The following is a 27,621-nucleotide window of genomic DNA, read 5'->3' on the forward strand; positions in this document are numbered from 1 at the left end:
ATCGTGTCAGTAAGAGAAAAAAAAAAAAAAAACAACAAGTGTATATTATTTTTTTGTGTTGAGCAGTGTTGAGTTATATTCAAAAATATTATCTAAATAAACATTCTACCAAACATCCCTCAAATTTTTCATATATAAAAAAAACAATATACAAACTTTCAATAAATAAAATCTTAAAGTTTAAAAATAATATTCAAAAAAAAAATAAAGAGGTAAAAGAACATAAAAGATAAAAAAAAACAACAATAAAAAATATAAATAATAATTATATAGCAAAAAAAAATAAATAATATTATGTATGTATAAATCTGTCCACCAAATGTCACAGTTGATTAAAAAATAATTTCAAGATGGCGCCAGGATGATGGACAACAAATTGCGCCTCTATCGGCAACAATTGTAGAAATTCAAAACAAGCCATCCATTTTGATACAAATAATAATAATAATAATACACACCAACACAGACATAATTAATAAATAATTTTACATCTAAAAAATAAATAAATATTAATAAACAAATAAATAAACAACACTAATAATATTATTAATAATTTAAAAAAATTTAGCGCGCGAGTTTTAAAAGTGTGCATTAAATTTTCTCTCTCCGCGCTTAGAAATACTTGTGTGTATGTGTGTGTTGAAAAAAAAAAAAAAAAAAAAAAGAGAAAAACTTAATCTCCCCCTTCTCCTGATGAAACGGTTGATTGTGAGAGCCAGAGAAGTGCACGGGACGCGAGAGACGTGTTATAGACTCCGAAAGTAAACGGGGGAAAGATACAACGGGCGCTTGGCCATTCTCCTCTCCCCTCGAACATAAATAATTGTTGTTTTTAGAAAATAAATAAATTTTTAAATTTATAATAATATATATATATTAATTAATTGTGTTTAATATTATTTAAAAATATTATATATCATTATATGTGAATGGATGCCAGGCGGTGATAGACGCCATTTTGATATACTGTGTGTGTTGGACGTCAAGTAACGCCGTAGTGAAATTAAAATTTTATGTGAATTATATATTATATTATAATATATTAATATGTTTATTTATTTATTTATTTTATAAATGTCATTATTTGTTATTATTAACGTCAAAGACCGGTCGTTATTGGTGCTACAGTTGATGTTGCGAGTGTTACTCTCGCGTGGGTCTCTCATCTAGACCAGCATTTACCACAAAATATCATAAATATATATTTATTTTTTTTTTTTCATTAAAATATCATATATGTTTTCTTGATTTTATTATATGTATTATTTTTTTTTTCAACAACAACAAACAACATTACTTTGCTCCAACATACAATTTAACAATTTAATTTCCAAGTGATTTTTTTTTTTTTTCTTTTTGTTATTGTTGTTATTATTATTATTATTTAATTAAAGCTAGAAGCATAAAATATATGTGGATATTGTTTATGGGTAAATCAATTGAATGAAATATATTTTTATGGTGAAGATTGAAGATACATAAACATCTGACAGATGAGATTGTTTGATTTATTTATGACAAGTGTTGAGTGTCAGTAAATGTGCAAGTGTGATATAAATTCATGTTTGCGTTTTGTTGGATTATTTGGTTTATTAGAGCCTAAAGTGCTCAAATATAATTGCCATATTTTTGGCATAATATTAACATGGCCAAAATCCTTAACAAGGACCCAATTACCTACGAAAGGGAGCGTGACAGCTTCCTCAAAGAATTACATCATTTCCACGAAACAAGAGGGTAAGTTGACACCACCGGATGATGTTGAATATATGTGTGTTTAACATATTTATTTATGTTTATATAATAATATTTTATTTGTTTATTTTCAGAACATCCTTTAAAAAGGCACCAAAAATAAGTGGACAAAACATTGATCTTTATTTGCTTTATGTTCTTGTTACTGCTCATGGAGGATGGATCAAGGTATGAATTTTCTAAATGAACGATAATTATTTTAATAAAATAAAAAGCAACATCACAAAGAACCTGGTCAAAGAGTTTTAATATGTCACGTAATTAGCAGTTGGCATTATTCACTGTAACTCATAAAGAAATTGGAAAAAAAAGGGGCGTTAGAGAGAAATAAAAATAAATTTTTTTAAAACTCACTTCCAAGAGTTGAAATATTCTTAAAATATAATATACTAAATGAGAGAAGCTGTGTGTATTATAAAAAAATTTCGACAAGTAAATTTATCTCGTTTTGATAAAATTTAGCGTAATTGATGAAATAATAAATTAAAAATTTATAATAGTAAATTGATCGTGGAGAATACGGAAGTGGTGCAAGGTCAGGGTCACTCGATTGAAGTTACCTATTCGCGAGTAGGGATCCGCGGGTAGCCTTTGGCCCCACACACATAGAGAAGAGACATAGAAGCAAGAGAAAATTGGAGGGAAAGGGAGTGTTTATAGAAACGTTTGCAGTTGAGCACAGAGCGTTGAAGGCAACACATTACAAAGAGACAAGACAGGACCACCACACTGTTCTGCTCAATAATCGAATTATTTTTTATTTTTTTTTGGTACAATTATTTTCAACAAGTGGTGGTGTGCCATTATTTTTTTTTTTAGCATATAACGACACAACATAATTAGCCTATTTAAATTTACTCATCTTTATCAAAAGAAAATAATCTTAATAATCAATTGAATTGATAAAATTATTATTTAATAATATTGTAACTATTGTTATTTAGCTAATTACAAGACTAAATTATTCAATTTGGATTAAAGAATTTTTATATACATATCGTCATCATGATCATGATCATCATCAGGGATTAAATGGCTCTTTAGTGTAGGGTCTTGATAAAGGTGGAGGGAGAGGGTCGTCGGCTTTTAGCCTGGTGCTAGTTGGAATCGGCTCCTGGGGCTCACTTCGGTTGTGGTCGTTTTATGAGTGCGGTCGATACGGCAACACCGCGCCCAGTCTCTCACACACATACCGGTACCCGCAGAGACGCCCGGAGCAACGTTGCAGCTGTGTTATTTCATTTCCTCTTACCCTTCATCACTTTATCATCAACATTATTATTATTGTTGTTGTTATTATTATTATAAATGACTTGGCAACATTGGAAAAGTAACTCTTGTACACCTATAACAAGTATACAAGAGCTAAAAGCAAAGTAAACTACATAAGAGCACATATCTTTCTTTCTTTTTGTTTTATTTATTTTTTTTTTTTTACTTTAACTTGTTCTTCTGCTTTTGAACTTTTTCTCCTCATTGTTAATTATTTCATTAGAGTCTTTTTTTAACTCATCTTGAATCATTAAATATTTGAGATATATTAATCTCAAGTAGACAAATTTATCTCAATAGTTTTTAGTTGAATTTTATTAACAGACTCATAAAAATATAATAAAAATTATTACGCAATGTTGCCAGGTCTTTTGTAGCTTACCAACAAACTTGGTGACTCATAAAGAAGAAAAAAAATTACCAAATTAAGAAGATGAATTATGCTAGTAAAATTGCGACAAGTAATTTAAAATACATGAACAGTTTGATGGATCATCAAATAGTACTATGAAAATAATTTAAACTCTATATTTCTTTATGTTATTTATGACCTCGATTGGTCTGAATTTATCTTGCTATTATTTAACAAATTCTCTCTAAAAAAAAAAAAAACAATAAACTTCTTATAAAAATATCAACTTTAATAAATATATTGAAGAATTTATTTATAGGATAATAAGAGACCCCCTGCAATGATTATGAATATAGATCAATGTGATGATGATGATGATGTTTGGTGAATGGCAGAGATAGAAGGTTAAAGGAAGTGTAACCACCACTAAACTGCACTAAACAGTAATCAGCTGATCTTCCAACGACAGTAGACCGCGTGTCGCTCGCGTTGTTGTTATCCCCCTTACCCTTCTTCTTTTCCCGTTTGCTTAGGTTGCACCTATCAACTTACTTTCGGTCTCTATCTTAGCCTCTGACTCGGCCTTCACCGGTTAGACGCCCCCCTTTGTCTCTTCCTCCACAAATCTTTCTCTTTACACCCCCTCACAATATCTACTCTTTAATGCAACAACATTTTCCCCTTCTCTATCACCCTTCTGTCATGTCAAAAATCAAGCCATGCTTCATGATGATGATGATGATGCTAGGCAATGTTTACCAACAAAAACAACAATAACATCGTCATCGTCATCGTTGTCATTATTATCATCATTGTCGTCGTCGTCGTCATCGTCATAGTCATTATTGTGTTGTGTCTTTTTTCTCAATTCATCTCTCCTTTTTTTTCCGTAAGCATACCCCTCTCATTACAAACGATCAGCTGACTCAAAACTGTCAGTGGCAGCAGCATGGACCTTGTTTAATCTACCACGTGCTTTTTAATCTCTCTATATATATGTCATATATTTTTTTTTCTACTAATACAAACAACAAAATATAATTATTATTTTAATAAAATATCAGGTTTTTTTCTGTTAAGGGTAGTTGTTATATTTTTATAATGTAAATTAATTATTTAATTTTTATTTTTTCAGGTAAATACAAGAAATGAATGGTCATTACTTTGTGAACAATTTCATCTTCCAGTTGGTTGTGTCAATAGTGGTGTTGGTCTCAAGCAAATTTATTTGAGGTAAGTTTTTATTTTGGAAAAAAAAATATATAATATTTATAATTGTAATTTTTATTGATGATTAGTATGTATTAAATATACTTGATCATCATTGGTCCATTGTCTTGGCCGAGTGACCTTGAAAATTATTGAGATTGTGATGTCATAAGAGAGAGAGAGAGAGAAGAGAAAAATGAAAAGGGGGTAAAAGAGGAAGAGAGGAGAGGAGAGAAAAGATGTTAGTGTTACAGAGATTGCAGAATGGGGTGAATGATCCTAAATGGACAGAAAAGCAAGTGCAGAAATCGTCGCAGTAGTTGGTGGTGGGTTGCTGCTGCTTCCTTCCCACTCTCTCTCTCTTTTGCCGCCTTTTTTTTTTTTAGGCTTTTCCCCCCTGCTTGCTATACATCTCCCTTTTTTTATAAATATTTTTCTCTCCACTTCTCCTCTTTATCGTACTCTCTACACCTTCACGGCACGTCCACGTACGTTACTACTACGACCCTGTGTATTCATTCATTCATGCTATCAAGCGGCATCGCGACACACGCCAGTCACGTGGTATTGATGATGAAGTCGCGTGAAGTAGAAAAAAACTTGTTTACCAACTATCAAGCCACATACAAATATTGTCTCTATTTAATCAAAAATAAATATTTGAATGTTTTTTCCTTTTTTAATTTTAGGTATTTGGATAGATATGAAAAAGTACATTTTCTTGGTGAAGATGGACAACAAGCTGATGATGATGATGAAGATTCACGTCATCGTAAATGGTCAGCAAGATCATTGCATTCAGTACCATTAACATATAATCATCATCAACATAATGTTGCTGAAACATTACGTGATTATAATGGTTTATCAACAAATTTATATAAACCAACAAATTATGATAAATTAGCACTGTCATTATTATCACCACTTCCAAATGAACAAGATTTTGCAATAAATGTATGTACATTATTATCAAATGAGGGTAAACATACATTAAGATTTGATAAATATCCAAGACTTGTTAATATGTTACTTGCACATGCTGGTGTATTTGATGCACCAGGTACACGTCAACTATTTATTGAAGTTTATTCAAAAGTTAGAAATTATTCAATAAATTCATTTTGGTCAGATGTTATTGATTCACATGACATATTAGATTTAACAAATGAACGAATATTTATGAAAAAACCAACTAAAAATTTAAATACATTTTCAAGAAGAAAAATATTGGATAAAGAAAAAGATAAATTGAAAAAAAATAGTAATAGAAAATCTAAATTAAGTAGTAATAATAACAATAATAATAATAATAGTAATGTTAATAATAATAATAATAGTAATAGTGAAAATATACAAATGGAAATTGATAATGATAATAATACACCTGTTGATGATGTTGTTGTTATTGGAGAGGAAGAAGAAGAAGTAGTAGAAGAACAAAATAATAATAGAATAAATAAAATAAATTTGGATGATCAAAATCAAAATTCAATAAAAGTTGAAGATGATGATATGGATTTATTTTGTATGGGTAGAACACTTGGTACACAAGATCCATATGGACAACGAGTATTACAAATAGCATCAATATTAAGAAATTTAAGTTTTACAAGTGAAAATGCTGTTGTACTTGGTAAAAATCGTTGTTTTTTACGTTTTGTATTACTTTGTGTTAGAGCAAGATGGAGTAATTTACATCAACTTGGTTTTGATATACTTGGTAATATTGCTAATGAAATTGTATTAAAAGATGCTGGTCAAAGAATAACAGATGTTATTATATCATGTATTACAGATGGTATTAATTCATCAGATAGATTTGTTGTAATATCATGTCTTGAAATTCTTAATAAATTAAGCCAACAAGATTGTAATGAAGAAGTTGTACAATTTGGATTAACAGATAATGTTTATGATATAATATGTAGATTTTTAGCATTAAGTGATATTGCATTACTTGTATATACACTTGAATGTTTATATGCATTAACATCACTTGGTGAAAGACCATGTACAAGTATCGCGCGGGTTCGCGGAGCAATTGATACATTAGTTGCTCTTGTTACAGTTGAAGCACAAAGTTATGGTCCAAAAGCTTGTATACTTATGAGAGTTGTTGAAACAGTATCAACAGTTGCAAATAATAATAATATTACCACCAACAATAATAGTACCAACAACAACAACAACAACAACAACAACAACAATAGTACTACCACCATCACCACCAACAACAACAACAATATTAATAATAATAATAATACTAGTAGTAGTAATAATAGTAATAGTAATAATAATAATACTAGTAATATTAGTAATAATAATACATCGACAACGTCATCATCAATATCATTATCATCATTTACAACGACATCAACAATAACAAATCAACAACAATCAATTACTCAAATGAATACATCATCAACATCAACAATTGCACCAGTTATTTCTGTATCATCAACTGCATCAATACCATCAATATCAGCTATATCTATAGCAGCAGCAGCAACACCTGTTACTAGTCCAGCACCATCAAGACCAACAACACCAGCAACACCGTTATCAATATCAAAAGCAGCTGCTAAAGCAAATGAAGTTGCAAATTCATTACAACAACAACATGCACATCAACAAATAATACAAGAAAATGAACAATTTGCTCTTGGTTGGTTAAGAGCAACATTTGAACTTGTACCAAATGTTAAAATTGAACAAGAAGAATTATATAAAAAATATCTTGGTTGTTGTACTAAAATTGGAAGAAGAGGAGTTATTGCACCACTTCATTTTCCACGTTGTGTTAGGTAAGTTATTATAATTATATTTTAAATTTTTATAATTTAATAATTTAATGTTTTTTTTTTTATTTTCAAAAAAGATCTGTTTTTGGTGGTACTATTGGACCAAATCCAATGAAAGGTGAAACAACTGGTACTCAATATTATGAAGGAATACGTGTACGTACTAATCCAGGAACAGTAACATATCCGAGCCAAAATTTAATAACAACAGCAACAACAACAACAACTGGTGGAACATTTTCAAGTGTCAACAATACAGTAGCAGCAGCAGCATCAACAACGACAACGCCATTAAAGGTGCATCCCGTACCACAACGTAAAATCACACCCACAAGTCCATTACCTGATAGCACATCCTATGATAATTCATCCAAAAAAATATTAATAACAACACCTGCCTCACCAATATTAAAAGCCCACTTATCAGCTCCACCAAAACCAACCACAAATATTTCAATACAACCCCAGAATCCAGTCACCAAGGTTGACTCTAAAAGTCAGGTGGGTCCGAGTCCTTCGATCACTGTTGTACGTCGCTCTTGATTATTTCAAATGCCCTTTGTTATTTTTTATTATTATTTTTCAACACAATTTTTCTTTTAACATATTTTTAATTATTTTTTATCATTATCACCATCATTATTATTTTTATTATTACCATAAACATCATATGAAAATGATGAAAAATATTCTATATTAATTAATTATTATGCATGCAACAAAAAAAACAAAATTAATTTTTTCATTTAAAAAAAAACAAAAAAGAAAAAAAAAATGCTTAGGGCGCATCAACGTTGGCTCGGTCTCACTTTTCTTAATCATCAACATTTCATTTAATTATTTTCGTTAAATATAATCCTTATTTAATCCTCAAGGTTGTGGGTGATTTATTATTATCTCTATTTTATATAATTTTTCTCATAATATCTATTACACATAATTATTGTATTCGTTTATTTTTTCTTCTTTATATTTCTTTTTTTTTGTATATATATATTTATATATTTTAATTATTTTAAATAATGAAATATGTTGATATATATATGTATTAGTTAATATTTGGGAAAGGCTTTAGTGGTATATTAGTGATTTTGTATCGTTAGAATTTCGTTTGAGTATTCGTTTTGTGGTTAATGTATGGATCAGGTGTCAGTGGCGCATCCGCACTTGAGTCAGGCTCTTCTAGCATCAGCTACTCAAGCACAACAACAACAACAACAACACCATCAACATCAACAGCAACAGCAGCAGCAACAACAGCAGCAAGTAGGCCAGGATAATCGTTCGGGAACAACATCAAGTTCAATAATAAAAAGCCTATTGGCAACCAAGGTAACAATCAGCGGTGACTGCATGCCAAGTGCCGCTGTTGCCACTTGTGTTTCTACCCTGAATGCCTACGTAACAAATACTACTACTACTAGCATCGCATCCAGCATCAGTGCCAACCAACAAATAACCAGCAACCAGGTATCGTTGTTGTGAAATAACAGAAAGAAACATTATTTTAATTAGTAGAAAAAAAAAATAATTATTTCTATTTTATTATTTTCAATTCAACGATAGATTTCATTTTTTAAATTATTATTTTTTTGTTTCTCATCAAGGGTATATTATAGTTTTGTCAGGATAATAGTCAATCAATTTTTTTGTGCATCAATTTATTAATTTTCGTAATTTGTTGTTATCAAAGATTTTTTTTTTTTTTTAATTTTCATTTCGACATGCTGATATTGGGCAGCGGACACAGAAATATCATATTGAATTTAAAAAAAAAAAAAAAAAAAAATTGATTATTCATAAATTAATTGAGTATTGCCAGTTGTTTAATTTAAAAAAATTTTCTTTATTTCTTTGGTTTGTGTATTGTTTTTCTATTTTCTTTTTGAAGCTTTGTGTTTTTTCTATTTTGGTTTTTAGTTTGTTTTTAGTTTTCATCTATTTATTTTTTTAAAATAGTTTTGTGTTCAATACTACTCTCTCTTCTCTTTCTCTCTTTGTGTGTGTGTGTGTTGTGGTGTTTTTTTTATTTCTAATTTTTTTATTTCTTAATTGTCTCGTGATAAAACATCCTATCCTCCTCCCAACCACATTTACCAATTCCATCTTTATTAAAAAATCAAATTAGCATTTAAATAATTTAAAAAAAAAAAAAAATGAATTTTTTTTTTTTTTTTTCATTTCATTGAGTGACGGTTTTGTTTTTTTGATTGAAAAAATATATATTTTTTTTATTATTTTTTTTTTTTTTGTTGTTTTACATAATAATTATATAAATTCGGCACTGATCAATAATATTTTGATTACTAACAAACAAAAAATAAATAAAGCATGATCAGAAAGTCAAAATAAAAAATAACAAAAAAACATTAAATTAGTTTTAAAAAAAAATAAACATTATTAATTTTTTGAATTTATGTTTAGGTTGCACAACGTCAACAACAACAAAGATTACTTCAACAACAATTGTCAGGTGGTATTCAGCCAGCAGCACCATCAGCAACATTGGCTAATTCTCCAGTTGTACAAAAAACACCTGTTAATTCAAAGCAAAAAAATTCATCAACACCAGCAAGAAAAATACAAAGGCTAAATGGAGCTAAAGTTGTCGTCACAAATAACAATGACAAGGTAAATATAAATACAAATATAAAAATATCATAATGTTGTGTTATATTTAAATTTAAATTATTTGTAAATTTTTTATAGACTGAAGTGAACGACAATTCAAATTCAACACTAGCACCACCACCACCACAATTATCAACAGTATCAACAATGACTGAAAATCATACATTAAATCAAAAAATAATACGTCCATCAACAATAATAACAAATAAAATAAATCAACGAATAATATTAGCTCCAATAATTGCTGAAGATTCAGATTCAACAAATAATTCATTAGCATCAAGTAGTGGTGGTATTGGTGGAAGTCGTGATTGTTCTGGTACTGGTGCTGAAGAAGATAATAATTCCCTAACAAGTTTTGAAGGTATTTTATTAAATGGAGCACCAAGTAATTTAAATATTGATGCACAAGAAGATTCTAAAAATATATTAACAAAAGAATCTCATATGCAGCAATCAATTATACTTACAGATCTTCTTGAAAAAAAATTAGACAAAGAACCAATAATAAATGGTGTATTAACAAAAAATTCAGTTAATGAAAAATTAGATATTCCTGATATTAAAAAAATTATAAAACAAGAAATTAAAAATGAATGTGATTCAAATAATATTATTAAACAAGAATTATTAATTGATAATAAAATTATTAAAACAACAACAACAGCAGCAACAACAGCAGCGACAACAACACTACAATCACGTTGTATTAAAAGAACTAAAAATGATAATGAAAGTCAAATAATAAAAAAAGTAAAATATTCAAATGGTACAACATCACCAAATTTACAAGATACAAAATTAAATATTAAAAGTGAAGAAATACAAGATGATGAAAAAGTAACAGTATCATCAACAGCAGCAAATTTATATGCAGCATTAGCTGCTGATTGTATTCAAGATGAACTTGATATTGATGAACCAATTAAAGAAGAACCACAACAACAGCAACAACAACAACAACAACAAATTTCTACATCAATGATAAAAGAAGAATTACCAACACGTATTATTAATCAATTTCAAAATAATCAAATTGAAACAGCAATACAAACTCAACCACAACAACCACAACAACAACAACAACAGCAACAACAATTAATAGTAACAACAGCACCACGTCAAATTGTTGTACAACAAGCAATGAATAATCAAATGATAATATCAAATTCACAAATAAAACAACAAAGACCACAATCACAACCACAAGTACTACTTCAACAACAGCCAAGTGGACAATATCAATATGTTGTATCTGGTGGTGTACCAGGACAAAATTATGTATTGGCACAATCACAAACAGCTCTTGTACAAGGACAACCACAAACAGTACTTGTTGCACAAACAACACAACAACAAGGTACAGGTGCTAAAACAATTATAATATTACAACCACAAACACAACAGCATCTTCAACAACAGCAACAGCAGCATCAACAACAGCAGCATCAACAACAACAACATCACCAACAGCAGCAGCAAACACAAAAAGTTGTTGCTGTAACACCACAAGGACAACAAGTTGTTGTAACTCAAGTACCAAGACCATTGTTACAAAGCTCAGCACTTGGTAATATACCACCACCACTTGTACCAACATCATCACCATTATCACAAGCATCAATTATTGTTAATAATAATACATTAACACAACATAATAATGGTAATACAATGACTGTTACAATACCAGGATTACCGCATGGTTGTAGTGTTGTTAATAGTGTATCTGGTAGAGTTGTTACACCAACACCAGCATCAACACCACCACCAACAAGACCTTCAACACCTCATCAAGCTGCATCAACAATTGGTATTGGTGTTAAACAACAAGTACAACAACAACAGCAACAACAAGTACAAGTACAAGTACAACAAATACAAATACAAAAGCAAGTACAAATGCAGCAACAAGTCCAACAACAACAAGCACAACAACAAGTACAACAACAAGTACAACAGCAACAGCAGCAACAACAACAAATTCCTGTTGGAAAAATTGTTAAAAATTCAACAACATCAACATCAACGTCTACGTCAACGTCGACAGATGATAGAGACAATAGTAAACCATCAACAAGTCAAATAAATCCAACAGATAATAATAATAAAACTTTTACAATTAAAATTGATCCAAATGCATTTCTTTGTGAATGGAGAGGTTGTTTAAAACAATTTAAAACACCACAACAAGTTTACATGCATGTTTGTGAAATACATTGTCCAAATGGTAGTGATGAAACACTCTGTTTATGGTCAAGTTGTGATGGTTTAAAAAGACGTAGATTTTCATTAATGACACATTTATGGGATAAACATTGCAGTGCTGAAAATATGATTTTAAGAAGAAAGCAATTAACGACAACTGGAAAAACTGAAATTATTACAAATTCAACACCAGCAACACCAAATCATCCTGGCTATGCTCCAAATGCAGCATTTCATGCTATCAAAAGACACGCATTAGATTTTGTCAATCCAAAAGAATTAATGGTAAGTCAATTTTTATTATTATTTTCATTTAAAATTTATTTAATCAAATTTCCATTTGAACAAAGCTACTCTGTACCAATTTATTCTTCAACTATAAATTTTACTTTCAACAAAATAAAAAATACAACTAACACAGCTAAATTGATGAAATGATACAGAAAAAAACAAATAACACTAAACAAATCTATTTTTTTCTTTTATTTTTATTTATTTTCTACTGTAAAAAAAAAAACAAAAAAAATACTTTTAACACTGGATTTCTTGTCTCTTTGGTAATGCAGCAAAGGCCAAGCAAGCCGGCTGCGACTATCGCAAGTTCCTCTTCCCCCCGACCTGGGCAAAATCCTCCACCAGAACAGGTAAAAATCATGGTGAACAAAAAAAAAAAAAATCCATTAAAGAAAAAACAATAGAAAAATTATTTTTTTGTGTGCTTAGAATTTTTATTTTTTTGTGCATATTGTTTTTTTTTTTTGAACCCTTTATCCTGTATTTTTTTTTTTTTAATTACCTACTGTGCATGATATTTTTCCAATTTAATTAATATTTATTTTCTTATCTTGGTAAATTTTTTTCCTTTCTAAAAATAATTTTGTTTATTTAATTTTGCATGTGTAAATTAATTTTATAATTTTTTTATTTCAGTCAAATGTTTTGTAATAAATGGACTAATTAATTTTGATATTTATAATGCGCATTTAATTTTGTAATGACATGTGTAATGGCTTTAAATTAAAAGAGTGAAAATTTTATATTTCTTTATTTAATTAAACTAAAAATATTTTCAGGATGATAATGAGGGTCCAGTTACAAAAAGTATTCGTTTAACGGCAGCTTTGATTCTTAGAAATCTAGTCATATACTCTGCCCATGGAAGAAGGTATTTAAAGCTATAATTTTTATTATTTAAATAATAATATTGATAAGCAAAGCAAACAAATAAATTAATAATTAAATTTTTTCAGACACCTGAAAGCATATGAGCCTCATTTAGCTGGTGTTGCATTGAGCAATGTTGAATCTTCAAGAACAATTGCACAAGTTCTTTATGATATGAATGAACAGACAAATAATGGTAGCAGCAGATGACCTTTTGAATGAAATTTTAATCAAGTTTTTAACTGAGCTACGATCAATATAAACATATAACAAAAAAATTAATTCAATTTATGAATAAACAATGGAAATATTTGATACATAATCTGCTAGATGTATTCGTCTTAATAAAAATCGTGTAAAAAAAAAATTAAATAATAGTAACAAGAGAAGCAACAATGATCAACAAATATCAAGATGACAATTAAAATAATTATTATTTCTCTTGATATTAATATTTGACAAATTATGAGGCCTATTAACTTACTGGGCATAAAAGGTATTTGCCAATTTAGTTTTTAATAAAAATAAAAATTATTATTAGTGTCCATAGTGTCCAAAATTAAATAAAAACAAATGCAACAATGAACAATCGTATAGTTATGGAAAGATAAAATTATGTTATGATTATTAAATAATTATAAAAAAAAAAAAAACGTGCAAAAAAGATGAAAGATGCATAGACAGTGATAAAATGATGAACGATGGAGTTGAAATATTTGAAATTTAATATTAATATTTATTTTTCTGATGAAAAAAAAGGATAAATCAAAAAATATAAATAACAAATGAAAGATAAAATTGATTTAAAAGAAATAAATTATGAAAATGTTGAAATGATTTTAGTAAATGTGTAAAAATTAATGATTTTTGAGGATAATCATTTTTTTTAAGAGAAAGAAGAAGTCATTAGTCATGATTACAATTATTGATGTAATTTTTGTTCTAATTTATACTCAGATATTTTTTTTTTTTTCGTTTTTTATAATGAATATATATTTGTCGAAACAAAAAGTAGAAAATAATTTGATAATTACGAATTTTAATTGTTAAAATTCATATCATTTTTTTATATTATAAATAAATATATATATATTTTTTTTTTTTTTAATTTGATAATGTATTATAAATAAATTGGATGATTATTGAAAAAAAAAAAAAAACTATTGTATAATTTTTTTTTATATAAAAGAAAAAGAATAAAAAAAAAAAAACAAATCAAGAAAGTTTATGATGAAAAAATGAAAGAAGAAATTATTTTTTTTCTTGTAATTATGATTAATAATGAGCCAAAAGAATTTTTGAATATTTGAGTGTATTTTTAAATGTAATTATTATTGTCAAAATATTTCAATTTCATAACTCGATAATGAGTGAATTTGTGTTGACCATAAAATGGCACAACTTTGATAGTAACAACAATTTACCGAAAATTCATTTTTTCAACTTGAAATGCATTTACAGATAAAAGGAGAAAAAAAGATTAATAATTAAGATTTAAAAAATAAAAAATAATAAAAAGTATAGCTACTGATAAATGTTCTATACATATTTGTAAATAAAAACTATATATTATACATGTACACTTAAAAATATAAGAACAAAAAAACAAACGAAAAACGAAAAAAAAATGACAATTTTCTTTTCTATATATTTTTTTTTTGTCTTTTGTTCTAAGAGATCGTTGATATTGTTTTAATTTCTATATATCTCGAAATTTAATATTAAAAATAAAAGATTAAGAAAATTTAAAAAAAAAAGCTAAAATATTTAATTATTAAAAATATAAAATATACTGTTAAAGTGTCTGTATTATAATAGACTATAATGACAAAACAAAAGTTGCAAACAAATGTGAAATAATGATTTTGTAATTATTTTAATTATTATAAGTCGATAAACAAAGATTTCAAGAATGAGAATATGTGAAAATAAATAAATATATAACACAAAAACAACACGAAAAAAAATGAAATTAAAAAATAAAAATAACAGGAACATGCCTGTCAAAAAAATTAAATAATTAACTTAACATATTTTATAGTTGAAAAAATACAAAAAAAATTAAATCCCTTAGAAATTTTTGTGCATGTTTTTTAGTTGAAATATGTCATTGTGATAAAAACAATATAATTGAAGTAATCAAGATCTGATGTTTTTTACAAATCGAAATATTTTTTTTTCTACAGTAAATGAAAGCAATCGAAAAATCATTTAAATTACTATGAAAATTCTCATTCAATTTTTAAAAATTGGGTAAATTTGCAATTGCTAATTTTGGATAGAAAATTTGAGCCAAAATTTTTAAAGATAATTTTTAAAATGTTGTAACAAGTGAAAGAGGAAAAAAAAAAATTTATTCATGACAAAAAACAATTGTTTGGCTTTGTGGTTTATTTAATCAAATTAATATTATCAGTATCAAAAAGTAAAAAAAAAAAAAAAACAATTAATCTTATTATACTAATTTACTAATTAACTAGCATTTTTTTTAATCTTTGAACAAGGTGATTGACAATTTTTGCTATTAAATAATGATTGTCTTTTCGAAGTACTGGCTCCAGATGTTTCTGCACAACGATATGAACCAAGTGTTCTTTCTGTTGTTGAAAAACCAGTTATTTCATTATCCTCAGGAAGATCATGAAAGCTATGTTGATCAACAGATTTACTAGAAACACTAGCTGCCATTTTCCTATCATTTTTTTTAGCTGAATTTTTACTCAATAAAGTTCCACCAAATCTTGGCTTTTTTTTATTTGGCTCATTGTCTAATGACGTATGATTTTGCGATGATGATTTCTTTTTCAATGCTTGTTTATCTTGTATATTTTTATGCGCTCTTTCATCATCTTGTAATTTTTTTTTTGGAGTTGATGTTATTTTTAATTTTCCACGTTTTGAATCATCAATATCAATGACTGATTTTTCATGAATTATTTTATCATTTGTACCATCATTAACATATGATTTTTCTCTTCTCAATATTAATTGCGGTTTTTTTATTTTACTTTTAAAACAATTCAACGATTTTTGTTTAACTTTTTCGTGAACAATTTCATTGTCATCAGTTTTAGATAATGATGAATTATTATTTTTAGATGTTGATGGTTTATTATTTGTATCTGTTATACTTTCAACTCGTTCAATTCTTTCATATGTTACTTTATCAAATCTCTCATCATTATCAGATTCAATATTTTGACCCACCAAATCATTCAACATCATTTGATTCATTGTTGATAAATTTTGATCCAATGTTTTAGCATCATCTCTAATATTAACAAGCATATTTATAAAATCTGGATGTGTCATATTGAGTGGATCAATTGTTTCATCATCTGAATATATTGATGTTGTTATTTCATTGCCAATTGTATCATCATCATCATTTGTACTTTTATTATATATACGTGATAATTTATATTTATCATCATTTTTTTTATAACTATAATTTAATGTTTTATCATTTGGACATTTATTCAATTTCTCATTCTTACCATAACCACAACCACACTTTTTATAATCATCTACACCTTTTTTTTCATTATTATAATTTTTTAGTTTTTTTTTATCCTTTAAATTTTCATTAACTTTTTTCTTAACATTATCTTCATTATCATCATTATCATTTAGTGTATTCAGCAATGATGAATTTTCAATAAATGCCTGACAAATATTACGATTACAAACTTTTAAATTACCAGATGATTTTTGGCTTTTATCATCAACACAAGTAGCAATTTTTAGCTTAATATCTTTGTATTTTTCATCCTCTTGTAGAGTTGCCTTGACACACAGTGGATTACAGCTATTAATTGATATACTTTTAAGGCTTATATCATGGACATCTGGAAGATTTATCATCTCTGGAATATACTCTAGTTGTTGCTCCATCATTTGTGTATCTAATTGTGGATCATTAGAGAGAGAGTCAGTTTAATTAATTTATCAATTTTTTAATCCATTATACATTTTACTGTTGTAACTCGAACACTTGCAAGACTGCGAACCTTTGTGAGTATCACCAGGTGATGATGACGATGACGATGTAAATCTATTTGTATTTTTTGGATCTAATGTACTATGATGACGTTGTCCTGGCATTGATCGTAATTTGTCTATTCCCATTGTTTGATTGTATCTAATATTTAATTATAAATAATATTTTTATATATAAATAATTTATATTTTTTTTTTTTATATGACAACATTGAAATCAACATTGAATGAGTCAGGTGTTGAATCATATGATCTGAAAGCAAAAGAAAAAAAACAATTGGAAAAACAATTATTTACCTGTGTGATGTTGTTGGATTTGAGTTTGATGAATCAAAACGAACTGTAGGATTTGTGGAAAGGGATGGCATTGGTGGTGGTGGTGATCCACAATCATCAGGACAATTACCAGATTCACCAATTGATGAATAATTTCTTGTATTTTAATTTTTTTAATTTTTAAAATTAATCAACTACTTTTTTAAATTATTAAATTAATGATATTGTTATAAAATTTACCTTCGATGTTCTTCTTCTTTTCTGGCTCTATCAAAACGTTCATTTGTCACTTGTTTTCTGAGTTCACTTATTTGTTTACTGTACTCAGCTGCTTGATTTTGATATCTTCTTAGCTCAGCTGTTTCAGATGAAAGCCTATTTTGTAATTCACATACTCTTTCTTTTAATCTTGAAATTTCATTTTGTAATTCTTGATTAATTGTTTGTGTTTCCATACATTCATGTCTTGATTGTTCTAACATTTTTTCTAATCTACAAACAGCTGCATTGTCTCTTGTTATTTGATCTTGTATCATATTTTGTTCAGTTTTTAAATGTGATATTTCAGTTTCATAACGTGCACATAATACTTCTTTTTCATTAAGTTCTTTTATTAAATTATCTTTTTGTTGATCAAGCTGTACAGCAAGATTACGTAGTGCATTTAAATCAGTTTCTGTTCTTGATTTTTGTTCACATTGTTGACGTACTTGTAGCTCTAAACTAGCAACTGTTTGTGTTAGCTCATGTATTTGTGATTCATAGCCACGTATTAAACAATCTTTATCTGCTGATTGTCTTTCAATATCATGTAAACGATCTTTTGTACATTGTAATGCTGAACGAGCTTCTGATGCTTCTGATTCAAGACTATGATTATTATTTTCAAGTACAGTTGCTTCAAGACTTAAACTACGAAAATGATTAAGCATTTCTGTTCTTTCATTTTCTTTACGATTTAATAAATCTTCAGCACGTCTAACTTCACTTACATATGTTTGTAATTGTCTTTTTAAATCATGTGATTCAATTCTTGATGCTTCAAGTTCTCTTTGTAGAGTTTTAATTTCACATGTAACTGCAGCCATGTCATCTTGTAATCTACGATTTTCTTGAGCTGCATTATCACGATCAGCTGAAGCTGCTGCTAATTGTCTTTGATTATTTTCAACTTCCAATTGCATTGAACGAAGTTGTCGTTCTTGATCAGCACTTGTACTTATACATAATCTAAAAAAATAAAAATAAAATAGAATTTAAAGTATTAAATACAAAGTAATGACTAATGATAATAAAGAGGACAAGGGCAAAACAACGTCATTGAAATTAAATTTCTATCCGCATTGACGAGAACTTAATTTCTCAATGGGATTTTACGTGACTTAGATTTATAAATACGAATTATGATGCTGATTGCTTAATAACACATAAAACCAACTAAACGTGTTTATCGATGACCGAAATAAAAAGAAAAAAAAAAACAACAAGTCAATGACACAATTGTAAATTTATCTATTGAATTTATTTTAGAAAAAAAAAATCTAAAAAAAAATTGTGGAAAGTTTAAGCTCATTGCGGAAGAGGAAGTATCCAGTCATACTCCAGCCACTAAATTGCTTCCCGTTGTTCCAAAAAATTGTAAAAAAAAATACTATCATTATTTATAAAAAAAAAAAAAAAAAAAAAGGAATTATTTAAAACAATAATATTGTTTTTATGCCATCCAACAAATTAAATTTGAATTATCAAAAGCAAAAAGTTAATCGATTGCATGATTGTTCTTTCAATTTTAAAACAGTTACGTGGATTATTATTTATTACGCAATGGTAAAATTACTGTAACAGGATCCAGAAAAGGAGAGAAGAAAGAGACCAAGATTAAAGTGAAAAAAAAAAAACATGTTAAAATGGATAAAAAGCCTGAGGCACAAATAATACTTTCACCAAGTCTTCCAATGCATCTATCTAAAATTGATGATATATTTTTTATGACTTCAGTGTTGCTGTTGAATCAACAGGATAGACCAAGTGTTATGTGTTTTTTTTTAGATATAAAAATATGTATTTTGCCATTCACTCGTACAAGATGATGCCAAAGAAAGTGAAAACAATAACAGTTTTATGCACGCAACGTGAAATCAACAAATGTCATTCATCATGATTAATTTTACTAAAAAAAAATAATAGAAAATATTATAAAAATTAATGAAATTCAAGTGTTATATACATTGCATGTTTAATTTAAAAATTCTTCCTGATTGTAATATAATTTTTTACGTAATTGATTTTAATTTGAAAAGGAAAAAATGAAATAGGGTGTTGCCTGGGCAATGAGTCATTCTGGGCATCGCCCTGCTTGATCTCTCAATAGATTTTGGCCCCTCTTGGCCCCTCTCAATAAATATTATCTCGTGCCATAAATGAGGTAGAGGACCTCAACAAACTTCTCTGCATACCGTTAAGGGCTATGACATCCGTTTGAACAATAGGCAAGCCTTCAAAATAATACAATGAATTTTCAGTTTTTAAATAAAACTGGTTTTTTTTTTTTTTTTTCTTTTTACATTATTCAAATGTCATTTTGAATATAAATTTTTCGACAACTTTATGAATTTTTTTTTTCTTTTCTTTTATTTAAATAATTTAAATATTATTTATATTATTTTTATTACTATAAACTTTTTTATTTCTTTTGATTTTTACTGTTGAATAGAAAAAAAAAAATTAATATGTTATTTTATTTTTTAATTGGATAGAAATTTTGTCGATATTTCGATGTAGTAATTTTTTTTTTTTTTCGTAGGTTTTTAAATATAGATATGTTTGGTCGATATGAGGTTTAATTTATTTTTTTTTTTCATATAGAAAATTTAGGAAATAATGATCATGCAAATGTGAGTCTGGCGACAACAACACAGTGATATGAAAAAAATAAAAAAAGTAAATTAAAAAAAAATGTAATACTTAATCATTGTGGAATTTACAGTGCTGGAAAAACCCCAAGATTAATATAGAAATAAAAATTTAAAGAAAAAAAAAAAAAAAAAGAATAAAGTCCTTCAGAATTTCTGGAGTGTGAGAAGAAGTGTTAGGTAACTGCGTTGTAAGTATTCAGCCAGTGAAGAGAACAGTTGAGGAGTTTTATAAAATTCAGTCTGTCCTCAAGCTGCAAGCAAGTAACATCATCAAAATTGTATTTAATTAAGCTAATAATAATTATTAATTAATACAAATTAAATCAACTATTGTGTGTTATGTGATAAAAAAATATTTAATTTTGGATTTAAAATGACTACTGCATTGTAAGTCACATTATCAATTAAAAATTAACTTTGATAAATTTTCAGTAATTAAACTAACTACTTTATTTATTGATAAATTTAATTATTGATAATAATTTTTTTTTTTTGGTAAAATGATAGTTTTATAGTGTAGCTCTGTGAAAAAGCAATTTCTATCGAAATTTATTTCGCTGATTTTCAAATAAACAAACCGGTTAAAAAATATTTTTTTCAACTAAAAAAATATACAAGTTTAAGATTTTTAATTCATCAATAAATTGTACCTGTTTCTCGTATCATCTTGACAAGGTAAACGGCAATAGTGACACACTGAACGACATGGATCCATAACTTGATAATTTATCAATAAAAAATTTTGTTTTTTTTTTTTTAAAAACAATTTATCTATTCACCATTTTAATTTAGAACTAGCTAATAATTACTTTTTATTTTAATTTATTTAAAAATTGAAAAAAATACTATATTTTTTTTTTTAATTTTAAATATTTTTAATTAGTTTTATTTGAATTTATATTTCACATATTATATACTTTTTTAATTTAGTACCGGAAAACTAGGTTAAACTCATGGTATTTTTGTTAATAAAAAAATAATAAAAAAAAAAAAAAAAGTGTCTGTCAAATATAAACAAAGGAACTCGACAATTATTCCGATCCATATCTTTTTAATGAAAAAAAAAAAATGTATAACATAACGAGAAAGCCACAACGTAACAAGAATTTAATTAAATGCAGTGGTTTTATTTCGTTTTTTTTTTTCTACTTAATTAATTAATACATTATATAATTAATCATTATCATCATCTTTAGATAAATATTATTTTTTAATTTTACTTTTTATATATTATATGATTGAGAATTTTGTAGTATTATTTTGCAATCACTTTCACTCACGACCTTCGAAACAAGAGCTAAATGTCGAAGGCCAAATTCACATTAATTGTAACGCTGGAGAAAATCTTTTTTAAATATTTATTAACGTCTTTTATTTGAAATATAATATTTTTAATAATGCAGGGAAGAGGGCTATATTTATCGAAGAATTATAGTTTTTTTTTTTTTTGTAGACAGAGACAATGCTATTGCTACAGAAAAATATAGTGAAAGTTTTAGTCGATTTTATGATTTTTAAAATTTTGCGAAATATTTTAATAGATAATTTTTTTTATTGATAGATTAAATTTTATTATTTTGAAATTTTAATATCAATAGAAATTTACTATAGTTAAATAAAAAATTAAAATACAATTTTCTTTGAAATAATTTTGACATTGAATTTCAAGATTATTATCATATAATAATTTAAATAAAATTATAAAGAACGTTTTAATCGGCTCATTATATTCTGTTTTCAATGACTATCTACTTTGACATTTGATCTTTTGATAAATGTCATTGAAAAAAAAATAATAATAATAATAAAAACTTATTATTCAAATGAAAAATAAAATATATTTTTTACTTTCTTTGAATTATCTGTTAAATATATTTTATTTTTCATTTACATTTCAAAGAAAGAGTATTGAAAAATGAATTTTCATTGTCCCCAAGTAATCTGTGAAAGAATTCTTTTGATAAATCCAATAATTTATTTATGATTGTAGAAATATGCAGACTTTAATGGGTTCATTATTATGGCTGTTATTTGTGGCTGATGCTAAAACATCAGTGGTTCCACCACCATGGGCAAATCCATTGAATAATCCATGTGCTGCACAACCAAGAGGTTGGCAATTGTTATACTGGCCTCAAGATGGAAAATGCTACAAGATATTTCAAGTAAGTAATATATACCTATATTTTTTTTTTTCAAATAGCCAATTGATATTTTTATTTAATATATAAAAATATTAAATAAAGATTGGAGCACCATGCCCAGAGACAATGGAACTTGGACCATCAGCAAAAGGAGGTGGAGTTGTTGCTGAATGTAGATGTCCACCAGGTACAGCTCAATCATCAGAAGATTCATTTTGTTATCGAATTTTTTCAAATGCTTCTTGTCCAAAAGGACAATATTTTGCACCAATTGCTGATGATTCAAATGTATCAGGGTAATTTTTATTCATCTATTGTCAATTAGTGTCAATTTTAATTATAATAAATACCGCTTACAGATCAAAACGTTTTGGAGAATGTAAAACACCTGAACCATGCCCAGAACGTGGTCAAGTATTTTGGCCACGTGATAAAAAATGTTATTCACGATTAACACGTGGACCATGTCCAAAAGGACAATTATTAACTTTAAATAATGATAATTTAACAATTTGTTCTTGCTCAACCGAAGGTGAATTAAATATGTATCATTGGCCAGGTGAAAATGTTGGTTGTTATGAACACTACACAAAAGGTCCTTGTACTGAACCTGGTGAATTATTTTTACCGGGAGGTACATGTGGTTGTCAAAAAAATTTACCGCATTATCATTCAGATACAAAAATGTGCTATCAACTTGGTAATTATAAATTGAAAAAAAATAAAATAAATCATTAATCAATTAATTTATTATTTAATTTATTAAAAATCATGTTTGTTTGTTGTTTAGGAGAAATTGGACCATGTCCATTGGGACATCATTTTACAGTAACGACAATTGAAAAAGAAAAAGATGAAGAAATACATGGTAAATGTATATGTAAACCAAATCATGTATTATACAATGATGGCTTGTGTTATAGATTATACACACGTGGTCCATGTAAATCAGGTGATTTTTTAATAAATTCAACAAGCTGTATACAAATACCATGTAAACGTAGTAGACTTTATTTTCCACGTGAAAAAACATGCTATAGAATTGGATCAAAAGGACCATGTCCAAATGGACAAGTTGTACTTTATGATCAATCAAATCGTCCATCAATTGATGGTATAAGTTACAATGGCATATGTGGTTGTCCAAATGAACTTAAACTAATTGGTAAATGTTATGAAGAGGATAAATCATGTGAACATTTACCTGGTATGTTTTATATACAAAAAAAATGTTATAAATTATATACACAAGGACCATGTGGTAATGGAGAATGGCTTGTTGCTAAAAGACAACATAGAAATGAAGATAATTTAGAATGGAATTTAATGAAAACAGATGACAAAGTACACTGTGAATGTCGACCAGGGTATCAAAAAATAACTGATGCTAATAAAGACAATTCTGATCTTGAAACAAATTCATTGACTGGACTTGGAGAATGTCAGCCACCAACAGTTAGTCTTGCTAGATTTTTAAATGATAATATTAAAATTTATATTTAACTGTGATTATTATTAAACGTAAAAATAAGTAAGGCTTTATTTTGCCAGTACAAATCAATTGTCTCCCAGAGAAAGAGAGAGAGGCTATTGAAAATAATATTTATTTAACAATTGTCCAAATAATTTGTAAATAATTGTGACATGATAATAATGTAAATATATTTAAATAAAAAAACATTCAAAACTCACTGATTTTTATGTTGAAGATCTCGTATTTGTTGCTCAACATTAATTCCTTGTTTTTCATATAAAGAAATTTCACGTTCTAGTGTTGCTATTTTTTCAGTTTTAATATCAAGCTCCATCTTGATGAAATAAATAAAAAAAATAATTAAAATATCAATTGATTTATTTAATTAAATTAAGCCTTACCAATAGCTCATCTTTTTCTTGATCTAAACGTGTCATATTTGAACGTAAAGTATTTATTTCTTGTTTAAGTTCTTTAATTTGATTATCAAATTGTAAATGTTTTTGTTCTAAGCAACGATTTTTATCAATTGCTTTTTGTAATTCAGATTTTGATTGATTTAATTGACTTTGTACATCACCAAGCGCTTGATCAGTTTGATCTTGAAGTGTTCTATTGTAAAAAGAAAATAATTTATTATTCATTATGAAGCTATAAAAAAGGTAAATTAAATATTACCTTAATTGAAAATATTGAGTTCTTTGAGTTGATAATTCTTGTTTAGTTCTTCTTAATTCTTCTCGAGCTTCTTGAACATCATTTTCCAGTCCAGAAATTGCTGATCTTCTTGATCCTTGTGAATGTAATATGTCATTTTTTTCTCTTTCAGTTTCTGCCAATCGTAATTCTAATTCATGTAAATTATCTTTTAAACGTCTTTGTTCACTTGTATGTGTACTAGTTGCAATCTAAAAAATAATTAAAATATTTAAATTGGATTATTTAATAAATTAATTATGCTTATATAATTATACCTTGAGCCTTTCTCTAAGTACATCTCGTTCTTCTGTTAATCTTTCAACGTCTAAACGTGCTGAATCTCTATCTCTCTCAAGACGAGTCAAAGCAATCTATAATAATTATTATTATTATTTTTATTTATTTATAATAGTTTTTTATGTATTTTATTATTATTATTTACCTTTGATAGTCCACCATTTTCAGTAGGTGTAGTTGGACGACATATACAAGAACCAGCTGAACGACATTTAACACAAATATCACAAGAATTACGACTTCTACTTGATTGTGTACGTGAATCAATGTTATATTTATCACGTTGTTCTCTTTGTAATTCTGTAATACGACGTTCTTTTTCACTTAATTGATAATTCAATTCACGAACTTGACTCCATAATTCTACATTATTTGTGCTATTACTTTGTTGATTTTTAAATTTATCCAATTCATTTCTAAAATGATCTTTTTCTTTTTGAAGATTTACAATTAATTCATCTTTTTCGTTGAGTAATTTTTTTGTGTTTTCATCAATGTCTTTGTTGTTAACAGGAGTAAATGGTCTCTTTTGTCCTAGAAATAATTAGTTTATTTATACTATTATGAAATATAACAAAATATTAAATGCAAACAAAGATATGAAATTAAGCAGAAAGTTTGTGAGTTGTATCTTGGTGTACTCTTACCATTCAATTGTGTTTTTAATGAACTCACAGCAGATTCCAATTGCATTATTTCATCTTTTTGTGTTTCATTTTGTCTTGAAAGTTTATCAATTTCACCGTTTAATGTTTGTTCTAAAAATAAAAGTTATAGGTAAGTATATCCAACACCAAATGAAATTATGAAAAAGCAATATGAAAAAATAAGCAGTATTAAATAACTTACCAATCAATGTAAATTGATTAATTTTATCAGTAAGTTGTTTTTTATCATCAACAGTTGAATCAAGTATACGTTGTATATTTCTTTTTTCCATTTTACAAGCTTCAAATTCAGCTCTGAGTTCTTGACTTGCACGTTTTTCTTCCAATAAATTAGCCTTAAGATCGTTTATTTTTACAGACATATTTTCAATTTTTTCTTGTAATTCACTGACTCGTTTATTATTTTCTTTAACAGTTGTATTACAATCAGCCTCAACAGCCAATGCAATATGATCAATATCACGTAATTCTTTTTCTAATTCTTCATTTTTATCAGCTAATTTCATAGCTTTTGACATTGCATCATGTTGCTTATCAAGAGCATCACGTAATTGTTGTTCAAGATTTAATTTGGCTTGTTGAAGTATTTTTATTTCATTGTAATCTGTTGAACATGAACAATTATTATTTATTGTTTTTTTATATGTTGATGATTCTTTTGATGTTCCAACATATGTACGACCATTTTCTAATAATTTACGAAGACGTGTTACTTCTTTTTCCTTCAAAGCTAGCTGTGTTTGAAGTGTATGATTTGTTTCTTCGTGTATTGATACTTCTCCTCTGAGTTTAGTTACTTCCTGATTCAATGACATTATTTTTCTATCAGCCATGTTAACAATATTTATTGTATCTTTATTTAGCTGACTAATACTTGGTAATGATGTTGATGTTGATATTGATGGGCCTTTTAATAATTCACCAGGTAATGCTTCACCAGTAAAAACTGGCTTTCTCAATGGATAACAATTTTTTCTTTTAACAGAAATTCCAACATTACTTATTGTTGGTTTACAACATTTACCTAATAATTCTTGTATTCTTTTTGATTTATTTGATGATTCAAATTCTAAATCTTTAATTCTTTTTAAATTTCTTGATGATGCCAATTGGAGATCATTACATTCAGATTCAAGTTTATTTATTTTTTTTTTAAATTCTTTTGTTTGTTTTAAATGTATTTGTTTTGATTCAATTATATCTGAATGAAGCTGATTACATTCTTTTAAAAGTCTTGTGTTGTCACACTTGTAAGGATCAATTAAAATGTCTTGTTGACTGCTTGACTGATGAATTATAAAAAAAAAATAGACATAAGTATAAACAAAAACATTGAACATCAGAAAAACAAATAAACATCAAATGTACTTGAATCAACTTTAAATAATTATTAATTAAATTTATAATATAGGTACTCACGTCAATTTTATTTTGTGCAATTAATTTAAAGTGTTTAAGACTTTCAGTTGTTTGTATAAAATCAATTAAAAGTTGTTCTACAAGTGGTAATGTGTCAACAGATAATGGATATTTATAGCCTAAACTATCAAGTCTTTTTCTAACTGTTTTGTATCTATTTGATATATTATAATTTTCATTATTAAAATTACTATCCTCTTCATACATTATTACTGATTATTACTGCATTTATTATTTATTATTTTTACACTATATTGTTTGTTGTTTGTTAAAAATGTCAACAAACAACATAAACATAACCTCAAATATTATAATGCCTAATTGCCTATGCCAGCGCC

At 27.1% G+C, this 27,621-nt stretch overlaps 3 protein-coding genes across 8 annotated transcripts; 2 read left to right on the plus strand and 1 right to left on the minus strand.

Annotated features, from left to right (window-relative positions):
* The first annotated feature begins 262 nt into the window (after positions 1 to 262).
* Positions 263 to 14,846, plus strand: LOC122860511 (AT-rich interactive domain-containing protein 2). Of its 5 annotated transcripts, none has more exons than XM_044164350.1 (11): positions 263 to 1,737; positions 1,830 to 1,923; positions 4,515 to 4,612; positions 5,278 to 7,395; positions 7,470 to 7,893; positions 8,539 to 8,862; positions 9,817 to 10,023; positions 10,102 to 12,513; positions 12,795 to 12,872; positions 13,302 to 13,393; positions 13,479 to 13,767. In XM_044164350.1, the coding sequence occupies exons 1-11, from the start codon at positions 1,646 to 1,648 to the stop codon at positions 13,600 to 13,602; spliced, it is 6,063 nt and encodes a 2,020-aa protein (XP_044020285.1). In that variant the 5' UTR covers positions 263 to 1,645; the 3' UTR covers positions 13,603 to 13,767. The 5 variants fall into 5 exon arrangements, with proteins under 5 accessions (XP_044020285.1, XP_044020288.1, XP_044020286.1 ...); XM_044164353.1 differs by having other exon boundaries at positions 8,539 to 8,724; XM_044164351.1 differs by lacking the exon at positions 12,795 to 12,872 and having other exon boundaries at positions 13,479 to 14,846.
* Positions 14,847 to 15,782: 936 nt separating this feature from the next.
* Positions 15,783 to 27,573, minus strand: LOC122860512 (centrosomal protein of 135 kDa). Of its 2 annotated transcripts, none has more exons than XM_044164356.1 (12): positions 27,284 to 27,573; positions 26,046 to 27,150; positions 25,844 to 25,954; positions 25,342 to 25,730; positions 25,175 to 25,270; positions 24,879 to 25,108; positions 24,602 to 24,812; positions 24,419 to 24,534; positions 17,908 to 18,897; positions 17,689 to 17,823; positions 17,403 to 17,533; positions 15,783 to 17,297 (listed from the first exon to the last, which is right to left on the minus strand). In XM_044164356.1, the coding sequence occupies exons 1-12, from the start codon at positions 27,488 to 27,490 to the stop codon at positions 15,865 to 15,867; spliced, it is 5,154 nt and encodes a 1,717-aa protein (XP_044020291.1). In that variant the 5' UTR covers positions 27,491 to 27,573; the 3' UTR covers positions 15,783 to 15,864. The 2 variants fall into 2 exon arrangements, with proteins under 2 accessions (XP_044020291.1, XP_044020292.1); XM_044164357.1 differs by having other exon boundaries at positions 17,123 to 17,297; positions 17,363 to 17,533.
* LOC122860514 lies at positions 20,794 to 24,413 on the plus strand. The gene is made up of 5 exons (XM_044164359.1): positions 20,794 to 20,969; positions 22,573 to 22,747; positions 22,829 to 23,022; positions 23,086 to 23,426; positions 23,517 to 24,413. Exons 1-5 carry the CDS (start codon positions 20,956 to 20,958, stop codon positions 24,227 to 24,229), a joined length of 1,437 nt encoding a protein of 478 aa, XP_044020294.1. The 5' UTR covers positions 20,794 to 20,955; the 3' UTR covers positions 24,230 to 24,413.
* Positions 27,574 to 27,621: the final 48 nt, after the last annotated feature.

This window comes from Aphidius gifuensis, linkage group LG1, assembly GCF_014905175.1.
Source record: "Aphidius gifuensis isolate YNYX2018 linkage group LG1, ASM1490517v1, whole genome shotgun sequence".
NCBI classification, from domain to species: domain Eukaryota; kingdom Metazoa; phylum Arthropoda; class Insecta; order Hymenoptera; family Braconidae; genus Aphidius; species Aphidius gifuensis.